Source organism: Pelophylax lessonae, assembly GCF_965119305.1.
Source record: "Pelophylax lessonae genome assembly, chromosome: 1".
Lineage (NCBI taxonomy): Eukaryota > Metazoa > Chordata > Amphibia > Anura > Ranidae > Pelophylax > Pelophylax lessonae.
The window spans coordinates 526,521,495-526,544,565 of NC_138768.1; the positions used below are offsets into that span (position 1 = coordinate 526,521,495).

General features: G+C 42.4%; 1 protein-coding gene across 1 annotated transcript in view; it reads left to right on the forward strand.

Moving 5' to 3' along the window:
* The window catches only part of SARAF (store-operated calcium entry associated regulatory factor), a 33,130-nt gene extending 23,110 nt beyond the window's left edge, over positions 1-10,020 (forward strand). Inside the window, exon 6 of the mRNA XM_082243354.1 lies at positions 9,918-10,020. Coding sequence (XP_082099480.1) covers positions 9,918-9,943 — 26 coding nt within the window. The 3' untranslated portion in view covers positions 9,944-10,020. The remainder of the gene's footprint in view (positions 1-9,917) is intronic.
* The last annotated feature ends 13,051 nt before the right edge of the window (positions 10,021-23,071 follow it).

Here is a 23,071-nt window from a genome sequence, read left to right on the forward strand (position 1 = left end):
AGAGCAGGTTCACCCTGAGCAAATGTGAGACGTGAAAGGGTCTGGCGAAGCCGTGGAGAATGTTGTACTGCCTGTAACATCGTTCAGCATGACCAGTTTGGTGGGGGTCAGTGATAGTTTGGGGGGGCATATCCATTGAGGGATGCACAGACCTCTACAGGTTAGACAATGGGAGAAATCGGGATAAAATCCTTGGACCCATTGTCAAACCCTACGTTGGTGCAGTGGGTCCTGGGTTCCTCCTGGTGCACGAGCATGCCCAGTCTTATGTGATGAGAGTATGCAGCCAGTTCTGGAGGATGAGGGAATTGATACCACTGAATGGCCCCCACGCTTGCCTGACCTAAATCCAATAGAACGTCTGGGACATTGTTTCGGTCCATCTGACACCACCAGGTTGCCCTTCAGTCTGTTTAGGAGCTCAGTGATGCCCTGGTCCAGATCTGGGAGGAAATACCCCAGGACACCATCCGTCGTCTCTTTTGGAGCATGCTCTGACATTGTCAGGCATGCATACAAGCACATGGGGGCCATACAAACTACTGAGTACCATTTTGAGTTGCTGCAATGAAATTTCAGCAAAATGGATTAGCCTGCTGCATCATGTTTTCACTTTGATTTTCAGGGTGTTTTTGAATTCAGCTCTCTGTAGGTTGATAATTTTAATTTCCATCAAACGATGTGGCGTCCTTTCGTTCCTAACGCATTACCCAGTCCATATCAGTATAGATATCCAGCATGAGATTTTTTTCCGCTTCAGCCGCTTCATCAGAAGGTGAGTAGGACTAAAAGCATAAAACAAACAAATCAGAATACAAAGAACAATACAAAAAAATACATTTATTCTACTTCTCTGTGTACACAGGTCAACATAAGATTCACCAAGTGAAAGTAGTCCCAACACCAACCAAAGGAAGCCATAAATGCATTAATGACTTAAAGTGGAGTTCCACCCTAAATTTATACTTGCCTCCATCTTCTCGCTCCGGGTCACCTGAAAAACAAATGGATAATCGCTATTTTTTTTTTTTTTTACTTACCTTGTAGAGAAAATATACTTACCTTACTTCCTTCTTCCTCCCCTCGGCGGCCATTGCGATTCGTCACTTCCTGGCTTTTGCATTGATTCCTGGGAGCTGAACGTCATCGCTCCCAGGAATCAATGCGCCTGCATCGGCCCCGACGTCAGTTCCGGTGCGTGCGCGTCATTCCCTTCTAAACAGCATCTGGGCATGCCCAGAAGCTGTGGAGGGATGACGCGCGCGCACCGGAAGTGACGGCGGTGCAGTGCATCGTGGGACCGAAGAAGAAGGAAGAGGACGCAGAAGAGGATCGCGCTGGCTTCAAGCTGCCCACACCTGAGATGGCAGCGCTGGACAATACTTTTTCAAGGTAAGTATTTCTCCTAAAAGGTAAGTGCAACCCGGGACAGATCAGAGGCTGTCCATTGTGGAATGTACTAGCCCTGACTGTCCCGGGGGTATTTTTATTAAAAAAAGTATTCCCAGGGTGGAACTCCACTTTAACAGTGACTTAATCGACAGCATTTTTAGCAGTAACTCTCCTGCACATACTAGGGTTGATTTACTAAAGGCAAATATACTGTGCACTTACTGCAGAGCTTAGTCAATAAAATAAAGTTTCACTTTACAAAGAATACGCAGTCACATGCAAGAAAAATGTAAAAAAAAAAAAAAACAGCACTTTTGCTTGTACTTATATACTTATACTTAGTTGCATAGTTAGTGAGGTTGAAAAAAGACACCAGTCCATCCAGTTCAACCTATGATGAGTGTGTGTGTTTATGTCAATAGTACCTCGAATACCCCTCTATGTTGTGGTCTTAAGGTGCCCATCTAATAGTTTTTTGAAACTATCGATGCTCCTCGCTGATACCACTGCTTGTGGAAGAGAGTTCCACATCTGATGGTATAGAACCCTTTGCGCGGTTTAAGGTTAAACTGCTTCTCTTCTAATTTTAGCAAATGGTCGCGAGTCCTTTTTATAATCCCTTTCACTGAAAAGTTTGTTCCCTATGCTAGGGTCACCAGTACGGTATTTCTACATTGATATCATATCCCCTCTCAAGCGTCTCTTCTCCAGAGCGAATAAGTTCAATGCTTTGGATGGTAGAAATCAGCACATGGTAGAAATCAGCAGAGCTTCCCTTCATTTTAGAGCTTCCCCTCAGATCTAGAGCAACTGCACTTGCAGTGCACAGTATACGTGTCTTTAGTAAATCAATCTCAATGTAGTTCTGTATACCTATTTTAAATCAGTTATCCAGAATGTGTACCTGTCAGTACTCTAAGGACCCGTTCAAACCACGAGCAGTGCTTTTTTTTTTTTTTTTTTTTTTTTCCTGCATTGAAAAAGCATGGAATGTGGGTTATATGGGTTCCGGTGGCATCGTTCACACCAGTGCTTTTCAGTTCTATTTAAAAAAAGTACAAACACAATAAGTACAACATGCTACTTTTCCTGCACAGAACTGTACTGGAATGCAGTAAAACGCATCAAAAATTGTATAAAACGTGCATGCAGAAACTTATCCAGAACCGATCTGAAGGCTGTTTTTGTGGTGTGAACAGGCAAGGGAACTGAATAGACTTGAGTGCTACAATGGTACCAAGTGTTGCTTGTGCATAACTTTACCTATTCTCTTCTGCACTTTGTGAGCTGCAAACCACAGGCTGTAAATGCTTTTACACTTCTAAGTAGTCAATCTCCTGCCCCACTTCTTTCCTGATGCATGATCCCAATGACTAGTAAGCCTACTTGTTATGATATTAGCTCTGTAGGAACTTGTTGGAGGGATCTTCACTACCAGGAATGGTTATAAAATGCAGACCATAGCAAGCCAGGATTTGGAAGCAATATAAACCATGTAGTGGGACTGATTGATATCTGCATCGCAGTGCTGGAGCTTGTTCAGAGCCCTTAGGATGCTGACAGAATACAACTATTTAAGATCCAAATACTGTAGCTGCTGACTATTAGGGTCCATTCACACTAGCGCGACTTGTCAGGCGACTTGGTCGCCTGACAAGTCGCGGTCGGTCGCCTGCCATTGATTAGCACAGGACCCGTTCTAATAGGAGCGACACAAGTCGCTCCGACTTAGAAAAAGGGTCCTGTACTACTTTGGGGCGACCTGGAGGCGACTTGCATTGACTTCAATTATATGAAGTCCGTGCAAGTCGCGCCGAGGTCGCGGTGCACAGTCGCCCCAGCAAGTCGTGTCGCCCCTGTCTGAATGGGCTCTTAAAAATCAGGTACTTACCAGTCCAGGGTTGTCTTCCTACAGCCAGTTCTTTTTTCTGTTGTGGGTCCTCAGCACCACCATATTGGATATGAAAGCTGGATATTGCTTTCTGAGGAACTACAGCTGGCTACCTGCTCTGTGTGCACCGCACACTGTGAATGGTCCTGCAGCCTCCCGGGACATGTGACATGTCCCAGGCAGCTGCTGGAGGTGACAGGGCTGGGCAAGGGATGTCATCCTTGCCTAGGTGAGGATTACAGGGGATTAGAGAGGGGGTGAAGGAGTCGACTTACTTTTGAGTGAAGTTCCCCTTTAAAGTGTTTGTAAACCTCAGACCTGTAATATGAACAAAAAATATCCCTCTATAGTGTGTACTTGTCTCAATTAGGAGCACTAAGTGTAATTTCTGTCTGATGCCTAATTCCTCTATTATCAGCTTTAATCACTTCTGACAAGTTTTCAAGACTTCACAAAGAGAAAAAAAGGTGACAAGTTAAGAATCGCCAGAACACACCATGTGATTGGCAGTCTCCGCTCTGTTCCTGTGCTTTGTGACAAAAGGGGGGGGGGGCTTCGGCTTCCCTCCAATCAGCTCTCGGAACCCTCCTCACTGAGCTCTGCAGAATGTAACTTCAGCTCTCTGCCCCTGCTTTCTGAAAGCTCAGACAAGCTTTATAAATTCTGGTCTTTGAACAGATGTAGAGAAGAGAAGCCGTCAGAGATGAACAGGTACAACACATTTTGGAGGATTTGTTTTGTTTCTGTGTATCACCTGAGGCCAGTCACTTCACTGGATACATGTAAGGGTTTACAACCACTTTAAGTAAGAACATCATAGTGGTGCAATCAATTGCGGAGCATATTGGGGGGAGTAGTTGCTGGTATTGGGGGCATTCTCCTTATGGTTCTCAAGCTCTGGTATAGGCTTCATGGTAGCTCTTGTCCAATACATTTTAAAATAATTTGAGTATTGAACACGGTCTTCTACAAACTGCTTTTTTATCATTTCTAACTATACAAATTTGTTTATCGCACAACTATTGTAAAATAAATGCTTGCTTCCCATATTGGTTTGGCTGACATTTTTGGAGTGGTGAAGCAAGTTCTTCCAGCAATCTAAAGGTAAAAGTAGTTAGGGCATGCCTCTGATGCAATGGCTGTTCCACCAGGGTGTGCATTCTGGACATTCTTATACCTGTCCGTAGTCTCAAACTCGTTCCATGATCAGTGTGTTTTTTTTTTTTATTTTCCCAGCCTATAGATTGATTTGCAACCATCTTCTGTATTGTGTCAGAGTAGAGGTTTTGTGTACATTCTATAGTGGTTTCCACAGTGATGTTTCTCTATAGGGAAGATAATGGTCAGTCAGTCAGTGAGTGTTTCAGCTGCATGAGCATTTCCAGAGAAGCTGCTACACATTGTATGTCATTACAGGTCACTGCACCTTTCAGCCGGCCACCAACCAGAACCCACAACTGGCTTTGCTGTTTTAACAGCCAGTGTGCTTGGAAAACAATGTTTCATTTACAGATCCATGCATTTCAGAAGCACTTAGGTGGGGGGTGCATTCTCATGTGTCAAGTTGTTGCTGCGATGTTCCTGTTACATATCTATGACCCTTTTAAAAAACCACACAGAGTCAGCATTCTAGGGTGAATGTGTTTATTAAGACCAAAGCGGCACGAGGTCCCTGTGTATAAGCCTAGTGCTGTTTAAAGGGCAAGTACAACTAAAATGTACAATTTAAACACACAATTAGTGCCTCTTTTTATCTATTTATCAGAGGTTGGTATGCCAGGTTATATATATATATATATATATATATAAATTAACACTGTATTCTGTGCTTTAGCAAACCAAGCTACTCTGCATCTAAATGGTGAACACAAAAAAAAAAAACTACCTGTAAAGGAAAAGGCTCTATACTTAATTTCCAGCGGCCCTTGTGTTGAAGTGCCAACACAGCACTGCTCCTCGATTGGTGCAAGTATCAAGTCTTTGGATGGGTTGAATTCCTGCTCCCCCCCTGCCACACACTGTTTCTTCCCTCCAGTTCATACATCTTGTAGTGATGTACTAGTCCAGTGAGAGGTACCAAAGCTTGCAGCCGGGGAGCAGGTATTCTACTCCCTCAGAAGTATGAAATCGCTGAAGCCACCAAGCAAGAAGAGCTCCAGCTGCTCTTCTTCTTTTTTTTTTTTTTTTTGGGGGGGGGTGGTGTTTATAGGCATTCTCTTGTTCCCGTTTGTTTTGTTTTCTCTTACGTCCTCCGACAGTCGCCGCCACCTCTAAGTCATCACTATTGGGTATTGACTTCCGCTCCGCAGGAGTAGCTAGGTTTGTTTTTGTTTTTTTAAAAGCAAAGGAATCAATATAAAGTTGAACTCCAGCATAAACAAATTTACACATTCATCATCTGTATTCTTAGTTGAATCTTGGTGTGCTTTGTATTAGGGATAGACCGATATGGTTTTTTCAGGGCCGATACCGATATTTTAGTCACAGCGTATCGATCATATGTTTATAAGTAATTCACTCGCGCCAATGGAATGATGTTCTTTGTATGGTAAGCCGCAAGTTCAAACTAGCTATATGAATATAGTATAAGCAAATTAGTGACCAGGGTAACTGCGCTAACCTTTAAAGAGGGTTGAAGTACCCCTCTCTTAATTACATGTGATAATTATAGTGTGACCGTGAATGAAAATTACCAACAAAAATATATATACAATTATATATAAAATTATAGATGTTAGCTGGGTATGTAAATTACATCCATAAAGTGCATTGATATTGCCGAATAAATATCAATTAATATATCATGTATATACAATTATAAATCTGTGAATATCATGCGCACCAATACTTTAATAAAGTCCATATGTGCTATAAAGACGGAAAAGTGCAATTGTGCAATAGAGTCCTTTTAAGTGCAGATAATACCGATGTGGTAGTGATGTGACCCTCCACTTCACCTCGAGTGCCAAATGGTAAGGTAGCTCACTTACCAAATTTCGTGGATTCCTGTTGGCGTACGCCAGCAAGAATCGATATGCGCTTGTACTCTGCTCTGGGTTCCTGCTGGTGGATATGTGTGGATCCTCTGGAGGCAGCTGATGCTCAAAATATAAAAGAAAAAACGGCTCCTCATCATGCAGAAGGTTAAAACTCCTTTATTAAAACTCTTCACACGAACATCCAAAATAAAGGAGCCGTTTTTCTTTTATATTTTGGTTAGCGCAGTTACCCATGTCACTAATTTACAGCGTATCGATATCGGCTGATATGGGCCGATATTTTGTACATTTAAAGTTTTGAAAAATAAAGACAATTCTTGACACAAATATGGTACTGAACATGTTCATTTTTGTTTAATGCTTCATGGCTGGCTTGCTGGCACCCTGTGGTAGATGGCTGGCTGATACAGGGCCTGTGGGTGGCTGGCTATCTGGCATCCTGTGTGGGTGGGTGGCTGGTACAGGGCCTGTGAGTGGCTGGTACAGGGCCTGTGGGTGGCTCGCTGGTACAGTGCCTGTGGCTAGCTGGTACAGGGCCTGTGGATGTGGGTGGCTGGCTGGCACTGGGCTGCTGTGGGTGGGTGTATGGCTGTGATACACTCCCGCAAGACTAGTCCTGACTCCAGACGATGCTGTCCAAGGCGAGGGAGGGACGTCACAAAAATATCAGCCAGTTCCGGGGCCGATACCGATATATCGGGGAAAGTGCATATCGGCCCCCAATATAGCGGCCTTGCCAATAATCGGCCTATCCATACTTTGTATATTTCTTCTAGATCTGTGCAGTAATCCTTTGTGGCTATTGAGGAATATACAGTATGTAAAGTGATATTAAAGGCATTTACTTTACCTCAGTGAGGAGGGAGAAAACCCGGAGACCCAAGGCTCTTGTGCACATTACTGGATCGACATTGGGCTCAGGTAAGTATTCGGGGGGGACTGGGGGGCTGCTGCACAGAGGAGGTTTTTTATCTTTATGCATAGATTGCATGAAGGTTTAAAACCTTGAGCCTTTACAACCACTTTAACCAGTTCTGGACCGGAAGGATTTGCCCCCTTAATGACCAGGCCATTTTTTTTTCGATTGGACACTGCTTTAATTTAATGGAAAATTGCGCGATCATGTAATGCTGTACCGAAATAAAATTGATGTCCTTTTTTTTTTTTTTTTTTTTTTTTTTTTTTTTTTTTTTTTTTCCCACAAATAAAGCTTTTTTTTATTTTTTGCACTATAAACAAAAAAGAGCGACAAAAAAAAAATATATATATATTTTTCACATTCTGCTATATAACATTCCCAAAAAAAAAAAAAGTAAAAATCAAAAATTTTCATCCTTTTAAGCCAATTTATATTCTACATATTTACATATGTACATATTTTTGGTTAAAAAAAATCGCAATAAGCTTATTTTGTTTGGTTTGCGCAAAAAAAGTTATCGCGTCTACAAACTAGGGAAAAGATTTGTCATTTTTATTTTATTTTTTTTACTAGTAATGGCAGCGATCTGCAATTTTTAGCAGGACTGCGACATTGCAGCAGACAGATCGGACCCATAACTGATATTTTTGACACTTTTGGGGGGACCAGTGACATTACTACAGTAAACAGTGCTAAAAATATGCACTATAATATTGACATTGGCAGGAAAGGGGTTAACACAGTGGTGATCAAAGGGTTAAGTGTGAGCCTATGGGAGTGTTTTCTAACAGAGACCTGTGATCCTATATAGAAGGATAACAGGCACTCTGTAATCATTTCAGAGAGAAGAACGGTCAGCAGTGTTTACAATAGCTGATCGCCCTTTCTCTCTCAGTGGGGATTGCCTGGTGGCAATCACGGCTGCCGGTCCCATGGATCAGCATCCCCACTGCCTAGTGGGGATGGGAGCGCGGTGGTGCACACTCGTCCCCTAGCACGACCGCCGTACCCCTACGTCGTTTCGCGCAGTCGAGCCAGCCTGCCGCAGTAAACCGGGGCGGGCGGTCGGCAAGTGGTTAAATTTAGTTTTTGTGCTTGGCATTCAGGATTAAGGAGACACTTCTGCTTTACACATCCAGTTAAGTGACAGTGCCTCCTGATAGTCCACTCCCAGTAAGATATATTCACCAATTCACTGTGACTGCCGGTCCTACCTGCTCTGCTGGGAGTTATTGCTGTGCTTCGCTAACTAAAGGAGATGTACAGCCAAAGCTCATTTGGCTGTACATCTCCTATGGATTACAAGAGGGCAGTTCATTCTGCACTCCTGTGACCCATTTTCAGCAGAGAGCGGGCTGAAGTCTGCTTCCTGCTGACGTCACAGAAATTGGTCCAGGCACCGCATCATCACGACAATGGAGTCTGGATCTGCCAGCTGCCTGGACTGACACCCAGCTCAGACTCTCAGTGAGCGGCTGAGAGCCTGAGTCGGCTGCTCCGCCCCTCCACAGCTCAGCGCATGAGGAGGAGGCAGTCAGCAGCTCTCTGCTTGGGGAGCTGTGAGAACCAGTGGCGGCTGGTGCTCCATGGGCCAGGGGGGGCAGCAGACGGACTGCCCCATACAACCCCCCCCCCAGGCCGCAGACCAGGCCCACACCAGGACCCCGGACCCCCGCACGGCTCGCTCACCCTCAGCGGCGGCAGCTTCAGCTTCGGGTTCTTCCCTCTCAGTAGAAGCGTCTACTCCCCCATGCCCAATGGCATGGCTTCTACTTTCGGCCAATCAGGAAACAGGTCTCAGAACCCGCTTCCTGATTGGCCAGGAGGCAGATCCGTGTGACAATAGCGAATATTCATTCTCTATTGTCACACAAGTGGGTGGGCTCTGCACTCCGATCCCACCCTTTTTTTAGCCTGTGAGAGCCTCTGGCTCTAGTCACCTGGTTAAAGAAAAAAAAAGTTAAAGAAAAAAAAAAAAAAAGCCCCACTGAACTCCATGCGTCCGGCGCCCCGCATGTAGATTAGGGGGCTGGACGCATGGATGGGGGGGGGGATACACCAGCCGCAACTGGTGAGAACCAAGCGGTTCTCAGTGTAAAGGCGCCGGGGGGAAGATGCAGCGTTGGACCGATGCTGCAGCCACCTAGGTAAGTATACATGGGGGGGGGGAAAGGAAACCCCATACTTCTCTTTAAGCTGGGCTTCCAAGTATGGGAGAGCATATCTGTAACAGCTCTCTAGAAGAAGCAACTAATCGCTAGGCCCAAAGACGGTCATGTGAGAGACAGTGACATCACACACTTGGGTAGGATACGGCACCAAAGCTCACCAATGGAGAATTTTAGGCGTGGGATAGTGCTAAGGAATCATGGAACTGTAAGTATAATATGCTGAGGAGGATGAGCTTATCCGTGTGGCTTTGCCCTGAATGGGCACAGTGACTTTTTCAGTTTAATGTTATTGTAGAACCGGGTTTGCAAGTCTCTTAAAAAATATAGTTGGTATCATTTTTTTCTTTTTTTTTTTTTTTTTTTTTTTTCTTTTTCAGAAAGCCCATGATCTTCGGTTTCTGAACAGGGAACATTTAACTAACTAAAGTCTATATTGTTTATTTAAAAAATATATATTATTTTTAGTCCTAAAAAATATATATATACAAGTCTATGATAAATTCTCTTCTCTGAACTGTTCTAATTTTTTTTTTCTCCCTTTTCAGGCTTCGGGGGAACAAAAAGAAGATGAAAGATCCTATGTATGGGGAACATCAGAGGAAGAAAACTCTATATGGTCCACCCCCTAGTGGAGATATATAAAATAAATGTGTGGACAGTTAATATACTTACATAGAATGTTCATGTATAGATCTGGATGGAAGATTTTGGTTTCTCATTTCTACTTTAACTTTTCCAAATGTGATTCTGTACTGTGAAATCCTTCTATATGCACAAACTGTAATGGTCATCGCTATAGGGTACTGAATTTTTCTAATCCGTTGCATAGTGTGTGTGCGTGCGTGCGTGCGTGCGTGTGTGTGTTTGTAAAGGCAAAGTTTTTAGTTGTGGATAGAATAAGAGTAACTAAGACCCTTATAATATTTTATTTTGTTTCATGTTATGTTGGTTGTGGTTTATTTCGTTTTTTACTTTATTTTTCAGGGATAATAATATAATTGTTCGCACTTTATTGTACATCAGTGTACCAGGCATTTCTTATATTATACTGTAAACACAAAGGTTTGTATTTTTTGCCTGGTGTGTATCATAATTCATAAATAACTAGTACAAGAAGGAAAAGGCTCTTTGCTCCAAATGACCCTCAATTGCTGTAAGGGGGTATTTTTTTATTTATGATTTTTTTTCTTTGCATTTTTTTGTCTTTAAAGCCTTTAATAGGCTTTAAAGGTGCAATCTCCATATCTGCCAACAGCTATGGCCTACCCAATTGGATTGATTGAAATTGTTTGAAAAGTTTAGGACTGCCCTTATTTTACATAGTTGTGGTAAATTAAAGTGTAAGTTCAGCCAAAACCTATATAATGCTAAATCTACTCTAAGTCACATTCTAAATCTAATCTATCTAACCCTGTAAAGAAAAAATTTGCTATGCTTCTCTAAGTCAATCCGGTCTGTTCTCCAGTGCCAACTGCTGTGTAGAACGAGACAGCTGGCTGGCAGTGACGTCACTCATTGACTTACAATAGGGCTTCTGTTGTCGGCTGACACTCCAACACACTGAAGCAGCCACGAACAACCTGGCATTAGACCAGACCTGAGCGACTGCAGAACAGGTAAGCATAGCGATCTTTTCTTTACAGGGCTAGATAGATTAGGCTTAGAATTTGGCTGAGAGTAGGTTTAGAGTTAGTTAGGTTTTTGGCGGAACTTCCACTTTAAAGAAGATACTACATAGATTGTATGGTCAGATTTGAACCCTAAGGCCAACCATACACGTTAAGATTTCTTTCGCTCAGCCCCATAAACTGAACAAGAGAAATCCAGAGCTTTTCCCATCCATCCTAAACCTTGAAGGAAAAATCTTCCCCTTCTGGCTTCCGTTGCTGTCAGAATACCTAAACATGATTGGCTGCAGTCACTATTCTTCCAAGACTTTTCTATTGGTCTCCTTCAATTTTCAGCTTGCGGAGTGGTGCCATGTATGATCAGCATAATGCCTCCAATGTTTCCACTGAGCGGTACAGTATGGTTCGGTACTCAATTCTTGCTGTTTCCATTGTCAAATGTTGTGAATGGTACCCTAATTCCGAACCTTACCATACCACTTTTTTGGTACCCTTTCGTTGGGGTACCAAGCACATTAGTACCGTACCAACAGGGTGGAGCTATACTGTTGGCAGTGGAAACGCAAGCCTGATCAAGGTGTACAGTACCGAACTGAACCGTACCGCTCAGTGGAAACAAGGCATAAGAGGTAGCTGGCTAAGCTAGCCTTGACTGATACAGAAATGCATAGTTGTAGCAAGGAGGAGGCCATGCTAATGTACTGACCTGTTATTGGATGTATGGGTGCAACAAGTCCCTAGTGACTATCCAGACCTAAAATATTGTTTTTGGATTCATTTTAAACCACTGGAAGGTAGAAAACCTTTTGATCAGTAGGCCATTTATGTCACTCTTCTGTAGCTTTAAAGCCCATGTCCAGCCAAAATGTTTACAATCGTTTTGAAAAATTTGGGGATAGGTTACATTTTTTTTTTTTTTGCATGAATTCCCACATGGAAATTTTTCTTCATGTTCTGCCAACAAGGTTTCAGTAGGACAGAACTTGATGGAAAGAAGCTTTATCGGGATAGAGACTGCAAAAAGAGTTTGGAAGGGTTGAAAATGTTGGATATTTAATTGCCATCTGTACATCTCCTGTGGCAGTTGCCCTTCTTTCTTTCTTTTTTGCTGACCTAGGGGCACAAAGTGAGTCTAAATACCCCAGTGGGCTCACAGACTGTTACTGAAATCTAAAAAAAGAATAGTTTTGCTGGAGTTGGGCTTAAGTCTTTTATTCCACCAGCTTTTGTAACATTGCATGAATATTGAGGTTTGTAAGCAGTTAGGAACTGTTTCCATTTGTTAATCTAGAAGGAAAATAGAAATGAAAAATGTCTTTAGCATTTTTACTATTTGTTCTATGTTGTAAAACCCAAGAGGACTTTGGCTAGGGCTACACAGGCAATTTTTGAACTTGGAGACTGAAACAAATCGCATGAATTTTAGGGGATTCTGCAGAGGTGAGACAAGCAATTCCAATTAGAAAAGCAAAAGACCATTGGTTGGGGATCACATATAAAATGAAGTTAATTACCCAGCCCATTCATTTCTGGAACTGTTTAACTGCTTACAGTATGCGCAACACAATGGAATTGTAGCTTTGCTTGATCATTTGTCATTTAAATACGAGACTGTTGGTCACTTGAGCCATTTTATGCAATTGATTGTGTGACTGTAAAAATCGCCTGTGTATCTCTAGCCTTAGTGAGCATTGCTTCTTCCATGTTGGCACCATCACAAAAGAAAAAATGGCATTAAAGAAATAAAGGTTACTGATGACTACTGATATGCCTCTAGTCTGTGTGATCTCTGTAGTGCTTTGTGATGACTGGACAAATAATTGCACCTGGGACAAAGAATTTTCCGATCATTGGGCCTAATTTCACAAAGCTGTTTCTTTATCATCCATTGAGAGACACAGGAACAGTATATTGCCATGGGTTTTATAGCGCCACCTTCTGGTAAAATGAAAATTAGGCCAAATTAGTGTTTCTCAACCTTTCTTCCGTCAAGGCAGCCTGATTTGTTCCAAAGCAAATTCACCTTTGCACACTGGTACTGATTAGTGTTCCAATGTTTCTATTCTCCCTCAGTTTCTCACTCAGCTAATGTGACCCTAGTAATGACTGACAGGGGCATGGGAGGGGCAAACAAGAATGCTGTGCAAGTAATGTCATTGGTTGTTACGACCCCAGTGGTTAGAAGGTTGTAATGTTTCACAATGTGTAACTAAAAGGCAGTCTTGATCTACCCACTGACTTGAATATAATTTTTGGGCATTGATTGGTTGAAAAAGGTTGGGCCAGATGACTGTAGGTAAGCCCCTAAGGCTAATGTTACATGTATGTGTTTTCCCTGCAGTCGTGTATCCCACGGGCACAGCAGCCTATTCAGTTTGAATGGGCTACTGTACACGTGGAAAGTGCAGGGAAATGGTCCCTGAGCCTTTTCTAAAATGTGTAAACTGGCACTCATGGTGGGGGTCATTATCACAGAAATTGGCATCTTTGCTGGGGGTTATTATTGTGTAAACTGGCACCAATGCTCAGAGTTGTATAAACTGGCACCGATGCTGGGGTTATTCTTTCATAAACTGGCACCAATGCTGATGGTTATTGTTTAAACTGGCACCAATGCCAGGGATCATTATCACAGAAAGTGGCATGAATGCTGGCAGTTATAAATGTGTAAATAAAATAAACTTTTACATAAACTGGCACCAATGCTGAGGGTTATTATTGTTTAAACTGGCACCAATGCTGGGGTCACTTATCACATAAACTGGCACCAATGCTGGGGGTTATTATTGTGAACACTGTCACCAATGCTGGGGTTATTTTTACATAAACTGGCATGAATGCTGGGGGTTATTTAATATGTAAACTGGCACCGATTGCGGGGTTATTTTTACATAAACTGGCACCAATGCTGAGGGTTATTATTGTTTAAACTGGCACCAATGCTGGGGTCATTTATCACAGAAACTGGCACCAATGCTGGGGGTCATTATCACAGAAAGTGGTATCAGTGCTGGGGGTTACTACAGTTTAAACTGGCACCAATGCTGGAGTTATTTTTACATAAATATGCACCAATGCCGGGGGTCATTATCACAGCAACTGGCATCAATACTAGGGGCTATTATTGTGTAAGCTAGCACCAATGCATGGTTTATTGTTACATAAAACTGGCATCAATGCTGGAGGTCATTATCACAGAAACTGGCAACAATGCTGGGGATTATTAAAGTGTAACTTGGGCACCAATGCTGTGGTTATTTTTACAAAAACTTGCACCAATGCGAAGAGTTATTATTGCTTAAACTGGCACCAATGCTGGAGTCATTATCACAGAAACTGGCACCAATGCTGGGGGTTATTATTGTGTAATTTGGCACCAATGCTGGGGTTATTTTTTTACATAATCTGGCACCAATGCTGGGGGTCATTATCACAGAAAGTGGCATCAGTACTGGGGATTACTAATGTGTAAACTGGCACAAATGCTGGGGTTTATTTTTACATAAATATGCACCAATGCTGCTGGTTATTGTGCAAACTGGCACCAATGGTGGGGCTATTTTTACATACACTGGCAGCAGTGCTGGAAGTCGTAATCACAGAAATTGGCATCTTTGCTGGGGAGTTATTAATGTGTAAACTGGCACCGATGCTTGGAGTTATTGTATAAACTGGCACCAGTGCTGGAGTTATTGTTGCATAAACTGGCACCAATGCTGGGGCGTATTATTGTGTAAGCTGGCACCAGTGCTGGGTTTATTTTTATATAAACGCACCAATGCTGGGGGGTATTATTGTGTAAGCTGGCACCAGTGCTGGGTTTATTTTTACATAAACGCACCAATGCTGGGGGGTATTATTGTGTAAGCTGGCACCGATGCTGGGTAAATTTTTACATAAACTGGCACCAGTGCTGGGGGTCATTATAGCAGAAACTGTAATTAAAGCAAGGAGTAATCTAGGATCTACTGCAGGTACAAATATCACAGCTGTATCAACCAGTCACCTTTTCCCATTACTTCGTAAATAAATAATGTGGTGTAGTCTGTGACCAAATGCCAAACCTATGTAAAGGAAGATAAATCTCAACAAAGAAGGTCACACAGGGACACGACTGTTGATGAAAAAACAACTGATTTTATTGACACACATCAAATTGGATAGAATTCTACAGTATAGTTTTATAGTATAGTTACCGTAACCACACCTACAAAAAAATAAAAAAGACAATGTTGTCTACAACCTGGAAGCAGCTGCTGCACACGCATATGTCCATACACGCTGTCATACAAGAGCAATTCCTTGGAAAAAGTACAGTGCCTTTGCGAAAGTATTCGGCCCCCTTGAACTTTGCGACCTTTTGCCACATTTCAGGCTTCAAACATAAAGATATAAAACTGTAATTTTGTGTGAAGAATCAACAAGTGGGACACAATCATCAAGTGGAACGAAATTTATTGGATATTTCAAACTTTTTTAACAAATAAAAAACTGAAAAATTGAGTGTGCAAAATTATTCAGCCCCCTTAAGTTAATACTTTGTAGTGCCACCTTTTGCTGCGATTACAGCTGTAAGTCGCTTGGGGTATGTCTCTATCAGTTTTGCACATCGAGAGCCTGAAATTTTTGCCCATTCCTCCTTGCAAAACAGCTCGAGCTCCGTGAGGTTGGATGGAGAACGTTTGTGAACAGCAGTTTTCAGTTCTTTCCACAGATTCTCGATTGGATTCAGGCCTGGACTTTGACTTGGCCATTCTAACACCTGGATATGTTTATTTGTGAACCATTCCATTGTAGATTTTGCTTTATGTTTTGGATCGTTGTCTTGTTGGAAGACAAATCTCCGTCCCAGTCTCAGGTCTTTTGCAGACTCCATCAGGTTTTCTTCCAGAATGGTCCTGTATTTGGCTCCATCAGTGTTAATTTCGTCGACTAAAACGTTTTCGTCGACTAAATTAACACAATTTTAGTTGACTAAAATACGACTAAAACATTTCAGATGACTAAAATACGACTAAAACTAAAATGGCATTTTAGTCAAAAGATTATAACTAAAACTAAATCGAAATTTGCTGCTAAAATTAACACTGGTGCATGCTCAAAGCTTAATACCATAAATAATAACATATTTGATTTTTCACTCCAGGACCACCAGTAGTATATAATGAGTTTGGAAATTGTAGAGAAATGCTTAAATAATGCATTACAAATTACAATTGAACTACACCCATTCGATTATAGATGACTAAAATGTAGGACGTTTTAGTCGACTAAAATGTAGGACGTTTTAGTCGACTAAAATGTAGGACGTTTTAGTCGACTAAAATGTAGGACGTTTTAGTCGACTAAAATGTAGGACGTTTTAGTCGACTAAATACGACTAAAACTAAAACACTTGCAGGAAACTAAAATGGGACTAAAACTAAAATGCCATTTTAGTCCTAAGACTAAGACTAAAACTAAATTGAAATTTGCAGCCAAAATTAACACTGGGCTCCATCCATCTTCCCATCAATTTTAACCATCTTCCCTATCCCTGCTGAAGAAAAGCAGGCCCAAACCATGATGCTGCCACCACCATGTTTAACAGTGGGGATGGTGTGTTCAGGGTGATGTTGCTTTTACACCAATTGAGGGGTTATTTTTACATAAACTGGCACTAATGCTGGGGGTCATTATCACAGAAAGTGGTATCAGTGCTGGGGGTTACTAATGTGTAAACTGGCACCAATGGTGTGGTTATTTTTACATAAATATGCACCAATGCTGGGGGTTGTTATTGTGCATACTGGCACCAATGCTGGGGTTATTTTTACATAAAATGGCACCAATGCCAGGGGTCATTATCACAGTAACTGGCATCATTGCTGGGGCTATTATTGTGTAAGCTAGCACCAATGATCGGTTTATTTTTTACATAAACTGGCACCAATGCTAAGGGGGATAATGTTTAAACTGGCACCAATGCTAGGGTCATTATCACAAAAACTGTCACCGATGTTGGGGGTTATTATTGTGTAAACTGGCACAAATGCTGGGGTTATTTTTACATAATCTGGCACCAATGCTCGGGATCATTATCACAGATTGTTGCATCAGTGCTGAGGGTTACGAATGTGTAAACTGGCACCAATGCTGGGGTTATTTTTACATAAACTGGCACTGTTGCTGGGTAAATTTTTACATAAGCTGGCACCAATGCTAAGGGTTATTATTGTGTAAACTAGCACCAATGCTGGGGTCATTATCACAAAAACTGGCACCAATGCTGGGTGTTATTATTGTGTAAACTGGCACCAATGCTGGGGGTTATTTTTACATGAACTGGCACTAATGCTGGGGTTATTTATTTTTTTTTTACATAAACTAGCACCAATGCAGAGGGTTATTATTGTGAAACTGGCACCAATGTTGGGGTTATTTTTACATACACTGACACCAATGCCGGGGGTCATTATAATCGAAACTGGCATCAATGCTGGGGGTTATTTATGTGCAAACTGGCACTAATGCTGAGGGTTATTGTTGCATAAATTGGCACAAATGCTGAGGGTAATCATTGTAGTCACTGGCACGAATGCTGAGGGTAATCATTGCAGTCACTGGCACCAATGTTGGGGAATGTGAGAGGATTGACCGCACTCTGGTAGAGATATTTCTTGAAATCAAAGATGTTTCCTTTATTGTTCCAATAAAATCAAGTGACAGACAGTGTACAAGCAGACAAGGTTGACGCGTTTCACGACATTACCAGTCGCTTACTCATAACCACACAACCAATGTTTGGGGTTATTGTTGCTAAAATGGCCACAAAATCTGGGGAGGGGGGGGCGGGGCGGGTGCAGTTTGCCATTTTTGCCCTGGGCATCAGATGACCTTGTCCTTACACTAGCTCCAGGACAGGATCATCTGCTGCCGGGGTGAAGATGCCTAACTGCCCTTCCCCTGCTGTGGTTGCCTGATTGTCTTATACAGCTACTTCTGCCGACATATCTTCCTAAGTAGACATCACTTCTCTTCTTTTTAGGTGGGGCATCAGGGCAGCTCAGTAAGGCTCCATTCACACTTGCATGACTCCAAAAGTTGGGCGACTTTGGAGTGCAACTTTGACACAGCTTTGGCTGGGAATTGTTGTGCTTCTGCAAAGTCAGACTCACTGTTGCATTGTATAACATTCAGGTACAACTTTCATTCAACTTTTGAGGGTTAACATGCTGGGATTATTTTTACATATGAGACAAAATCAGAAAAAGTTCCCAGTTCAATTCACCAACCAATTTGCTTACCAACCGAATTAACCTAACAGTATGCGTTAAAAACAGGGGTTTAATTAGCACACATTTGCAAACGCATGTGTAAGCTGCAGGGCCACTTCACGGCACCCTGTATTACCTGCAGTCCTAACTGTAAATTTATGAGATTCTCCACAGTGGAAGCACATGGACTCTGATTGATAGATAGATGGCAGGTGAGCCTGGAGGTAGCCCAACTCTCCTTAAAGGCACTTGGAAGCACAGTGGACGCCCAGCTCATAGCACAATGGCAGCAAAGGCATCCAGTTTGTCCACTCACCAGTATGCATCAACAACCAACAAACTGGCCCCTGCACCCAACTATCCTTCATAGCAAAGAGCACATGGAGGGGCAACGCATACAAGACAAAATCAGAAAATTCCCAGCTCAATTCACCAACCAGTTTGCTTATCAACCGAATTAACCTAACAGTATTAAAAACAGGGGTTTAGTTAGCACACATTTGCAAACATATTTTTACATAAACTGGCAACAATGCTGGGGGTCATTATCACATAACGTGGTATGAATGCTGGCGGTTATTAATGTGTAATTCATGTGCAAATTGCTGGGGTAATTTTTACCTAACCTGGCCCTAATGCTGGGGGCCATTATGACAGAAACTGCCACCAATGCTGGGGGTTAACATTGTGTAAACTGGTACCAATGCTGGGGGTTATTGGAGTGTAAACTTGCACCAATGCTGGGGTTATTTTTACATAAACTGTCACCAATGCTCAGATTATTTTTACATAAACTGACACCAATGCTGAGTGTTATTATTGTGTAAACTGACACCAATGCTGGGGTGATTATCACAGAAACTGGCACCAATGCTGGGGGTTACTATTGTGTAAACTGGCACCATTGCTGGGGGTTATTAAAGTGTAAACTGGCACCATTGCTGGGGGTTATTAAAGTGTAAACTTGCACCAATGCTGGGGGTTATTAAAGTGTAAACTGGCACCAATGCTGGGGTTATTTTTACATAAACTGGCACCAATGCTGAGGGTTATTATTGTGTAAACTGGCACCAATCCTGGGGTCATTTTCACAGAAACTGGCACTAATGCTGGGGGTTGTTTTTGTGTAAACTGGCACCAATGCTGGGGGTCATTATCACAGAATGTGGCATCAATACTGGGGGCTATTATTGTGTAAGCTGGCACCAATGATGGAGTTATTTTTACATAAACTGGCACCAACGCTGGGGGCTATTATTGTGCAAACTGGCATAAGTCTATAGCCCTCAAGTTGCTTGAAAGTCAGACCAATGTAGTGCATGAACTACTTTGAAGTCGCTGCAGCTTTAACCACTTACTGCAAAGTGACGTAGGGCTACGTCGGCAAACTTTGCGGTGTTATACTGGGGTGTTGCCTCTAGCTAGAGGCACCATCCCGCTACTGTGGTTTAGAGCCGATGGTCGGCTTTCCGTCGGTAACGACCGATGCGGCTCGAGAGTCGCTCGATCGTTACCCGGGTGAGCGGGAGGTGACGTCCCCCCCCCCCTCCCATGACTTTGCCCGGGCCTCCTGTCCCACCGGGAGACCCGAGCACCCAGCCAGCGCGTCCGCCGGCTGGATGGAGTCCCCGATTTAAGCCGGAAGCGGCTTTGATCGGGTCTCCAATGACGTAACCCGGAGGCGGCGTCCATGACGTCACTTCCAGGTTACTCTGCTGCAAAAGGCGGCAGATTTAAAAAACGGCTGTATGCAAAAGTGCCGTTTTCGGCGTTTTGCATACATGAAAGTGTAGTGGAGGGGTCTAGGGTCTTTTAGACCCTCGATCCCTCCATAAAAAGTACCTGTCACTGCATATTGTTGTCACAAGGGATAGTTTACATTGCTTATGACAGCAATAAAAGTGATCAGATTTTTTTTTTTTTTTTTTAAAAACCTGTAATAAAGTTAAAAAAAAAACAATAAAATAAATAGGAAAAAAAAATTTTTAGCAGCCCCCGTCACAGTTAACTCGCGCACGAAAGAAAAGGTATACGGAAGTCGAGCCGCGAATGAAATCACTGTTCAAACCACACATGTGAGGTATCGCCGCGATCACCAGAGCGTGAGCAATAATTTTAAAAAAAGAGCTACACTCTAATTCTAAACTGGTAACCATTAAAAAAAATTTAAAGCGTCGCCTATTGAGATTTCTATTGACCGTAGTTTGTCGCCATTCCACGGTGTGCGAAATTTTAAACCGTAACATGTTGGGTATCTATTTACTTGGCGTGACATCATCTTTCACAATATACAAATAAAATGGGATAACTTTACTATTTAGTATTTTTTAAATGCAGTGAAATGTGATTTTTCGTAATTTTTCCAAAAAAATTTCGTTTTAAAGACCGCTGCGCAAATCGCAAATACCGCGTGACAAAAAATATTGCAATGACCGACATTTTATTCTCCAGAGTCTTTGCTAAAAAAATATATATAATGTTTGGGGGTTCTAAGTAGTCTTCTAGGAAAAAATACTGATTTTAACTTGTAAACAAAAAGTGTCCGAAATAGGGCTGGGGCTTAAGTGGTTAAGTCGCACATATACGAATGGTTATCTTTGGAAAACATAGGTTGTGACTTTGATGTCCAAAGTGTGAATGGGGTGGATGGAACGGATGAGGGTACTCTAAACACACTTCATCCAGGGCACCTGTCCCACTTGCCCTCCCCCCAGTAATAGCCCTGCTTTGGGGTAATATATTTCAATGAAAGTTTCAGTGTCTGGCGTTATAGCCATAAAAGAAGATTTGGGGAAGATGGGTGGAGGTGGTGAAGTGGTTAATGAATAGGATGGAATTGAGCCATCACCATGACTCTGAGATCTTCTCTCAGCCAGGTCAGGGAGGTCCTACCTCCTCTATTTTCCTAGTTATTGTTCCTCATAATGATGTCCACAGTTCATGAACGAATCATTCTTTTGAATCGATTCTTTTCAGTGAACTGGATGATTCGATTCATCTGACTGAACTGATTCATATGAAACAGTTCACTATTGACTTAATAGGAGAGCTGGTCTGATAATATGATCCTAGAGTGAGAGAGCTCAGCTCCTCCCAGTAACCAATCAGCCAGCTCACAGCACACTGACAATCAAGAACTAGAAACAAACTTATGGCGCTTTTCCACTGCATGGTACAGATCGGTTTGGCGCTTTTCCACTGCATGGTACAGCATGGTACGTTAGAACGGTTTGGTACACCGGCGCTTTTCCACTGCATGGTACAGCTCGCTTAAACAGTACCACCTTGGTTGGGGTTCCAAGCAGGTCGTACCGATACCATATCCCACAATCCTTTGCATGCAGCATTGATTGTATGTCACTACTAACCACTGATTGGTCATAGAATCGTTGTAATCCCAGCCACTTACGACTTAGTGGAAAAGCAAACCGAGCCGAGTAGAGCCTATACAGTGCTGAAAGGGGCTTTCCGATCCGGTCCACCTGTCAGTTTTTTAGGCGGACCTGATCAGATGCTCAATGCAGCCCTATGGAGCAGTGGATGTCAGTGGAGACATCTACGCTGACACCTGCTGCTATCCAATCCCATCCTGTCTGTGAAATTTGAACAGATGGAAACCCTATTTTCCATCCATCTGGATGATCGGATCGGATAAGATCAGATGAAAGCGGACAGGCGGTCCGTTTTCATCCGATCTCCTATAGAGGGAAAGTAAGCAGAGACAGAGCTGTCATCCGCCTGCTCAGTGGATCGATCCCCGCTGAGCAAAACGGAGTCCGTCTGCGCACCGCCCCTGTGAAAGGGGCCTTAAAAGACAAATGTAATTGTGCTCTACCCTTAAAGAACCAACAGTGATGAATCTATAAAAACTGCTGCTACGACCTGAATGTGTTCCCACATCTACAAGATAAACAATTGATATAACTATGTGATAGCGCTGCTACAAATAAATAGTAGAAAAAAACAGTGATTAAACAAATGATGACATATATAATAAATTAAAAAAATATTGTGCAATTCGAAAAATGAGCACCTAATAAAGTGCAACAGTATTGCAGAGACGCCATCTCTGATTAAATAATGTGCAAGTGAAGCAATAAGTCCGAAGGTGCTAAGCAGTGCGCAACTGCAGTGCATTAAGTACTTGTGATTGGCCAAAGCATGCACCTTGACCTGTATTCTTTGGCCAATCATAGCACAATGTCCCGTCAGAGCCACGATTGGTCAAAGGCAGGGTGACTTTAGACAATCATGGCTCAGGGGCTAAGTCCACACCCCACACTATATAAGGCTACTTACACAGCAGCCATGTGTAGTCTGTTAGAGAACGAGATAAGAGTGAGATTAGGCAGGTAGTTAGTGAATTGTGCATTTTATACATTAATAGATCAGCCAGTGTATATATATATATATATATATATATATATATATTTATCAGCTCATGCAGGATATTTCAGATAGTGCAGTATGTATACAGTATCTCACAAAAGTGAATACACCCCTCACATTTTTGTAAATAGAAAATGTATTCTATCTTTTCATGTGACAACACTGGAAAAATTACACTGCTACAATGTAAAGTAGGGAGTGTACCGCTTGTATAACAGTGTACATTTGCTGTCCCCTCAAAATAACTCAACACACAGCCATTAATCTCTAAACCGCTGGCAACAAAAGTGCGTACACCCCTAAGTGAAAATGTCCAAATTGGGCCCCATTAGCCATTTTCACTCCCCAGTGTCATGTGACTCGTTAGTGTTAAAAGGTCTCAGATGTGAATGGGGAGCAGGTGTGTTAAATTTAGTGTTATCACTC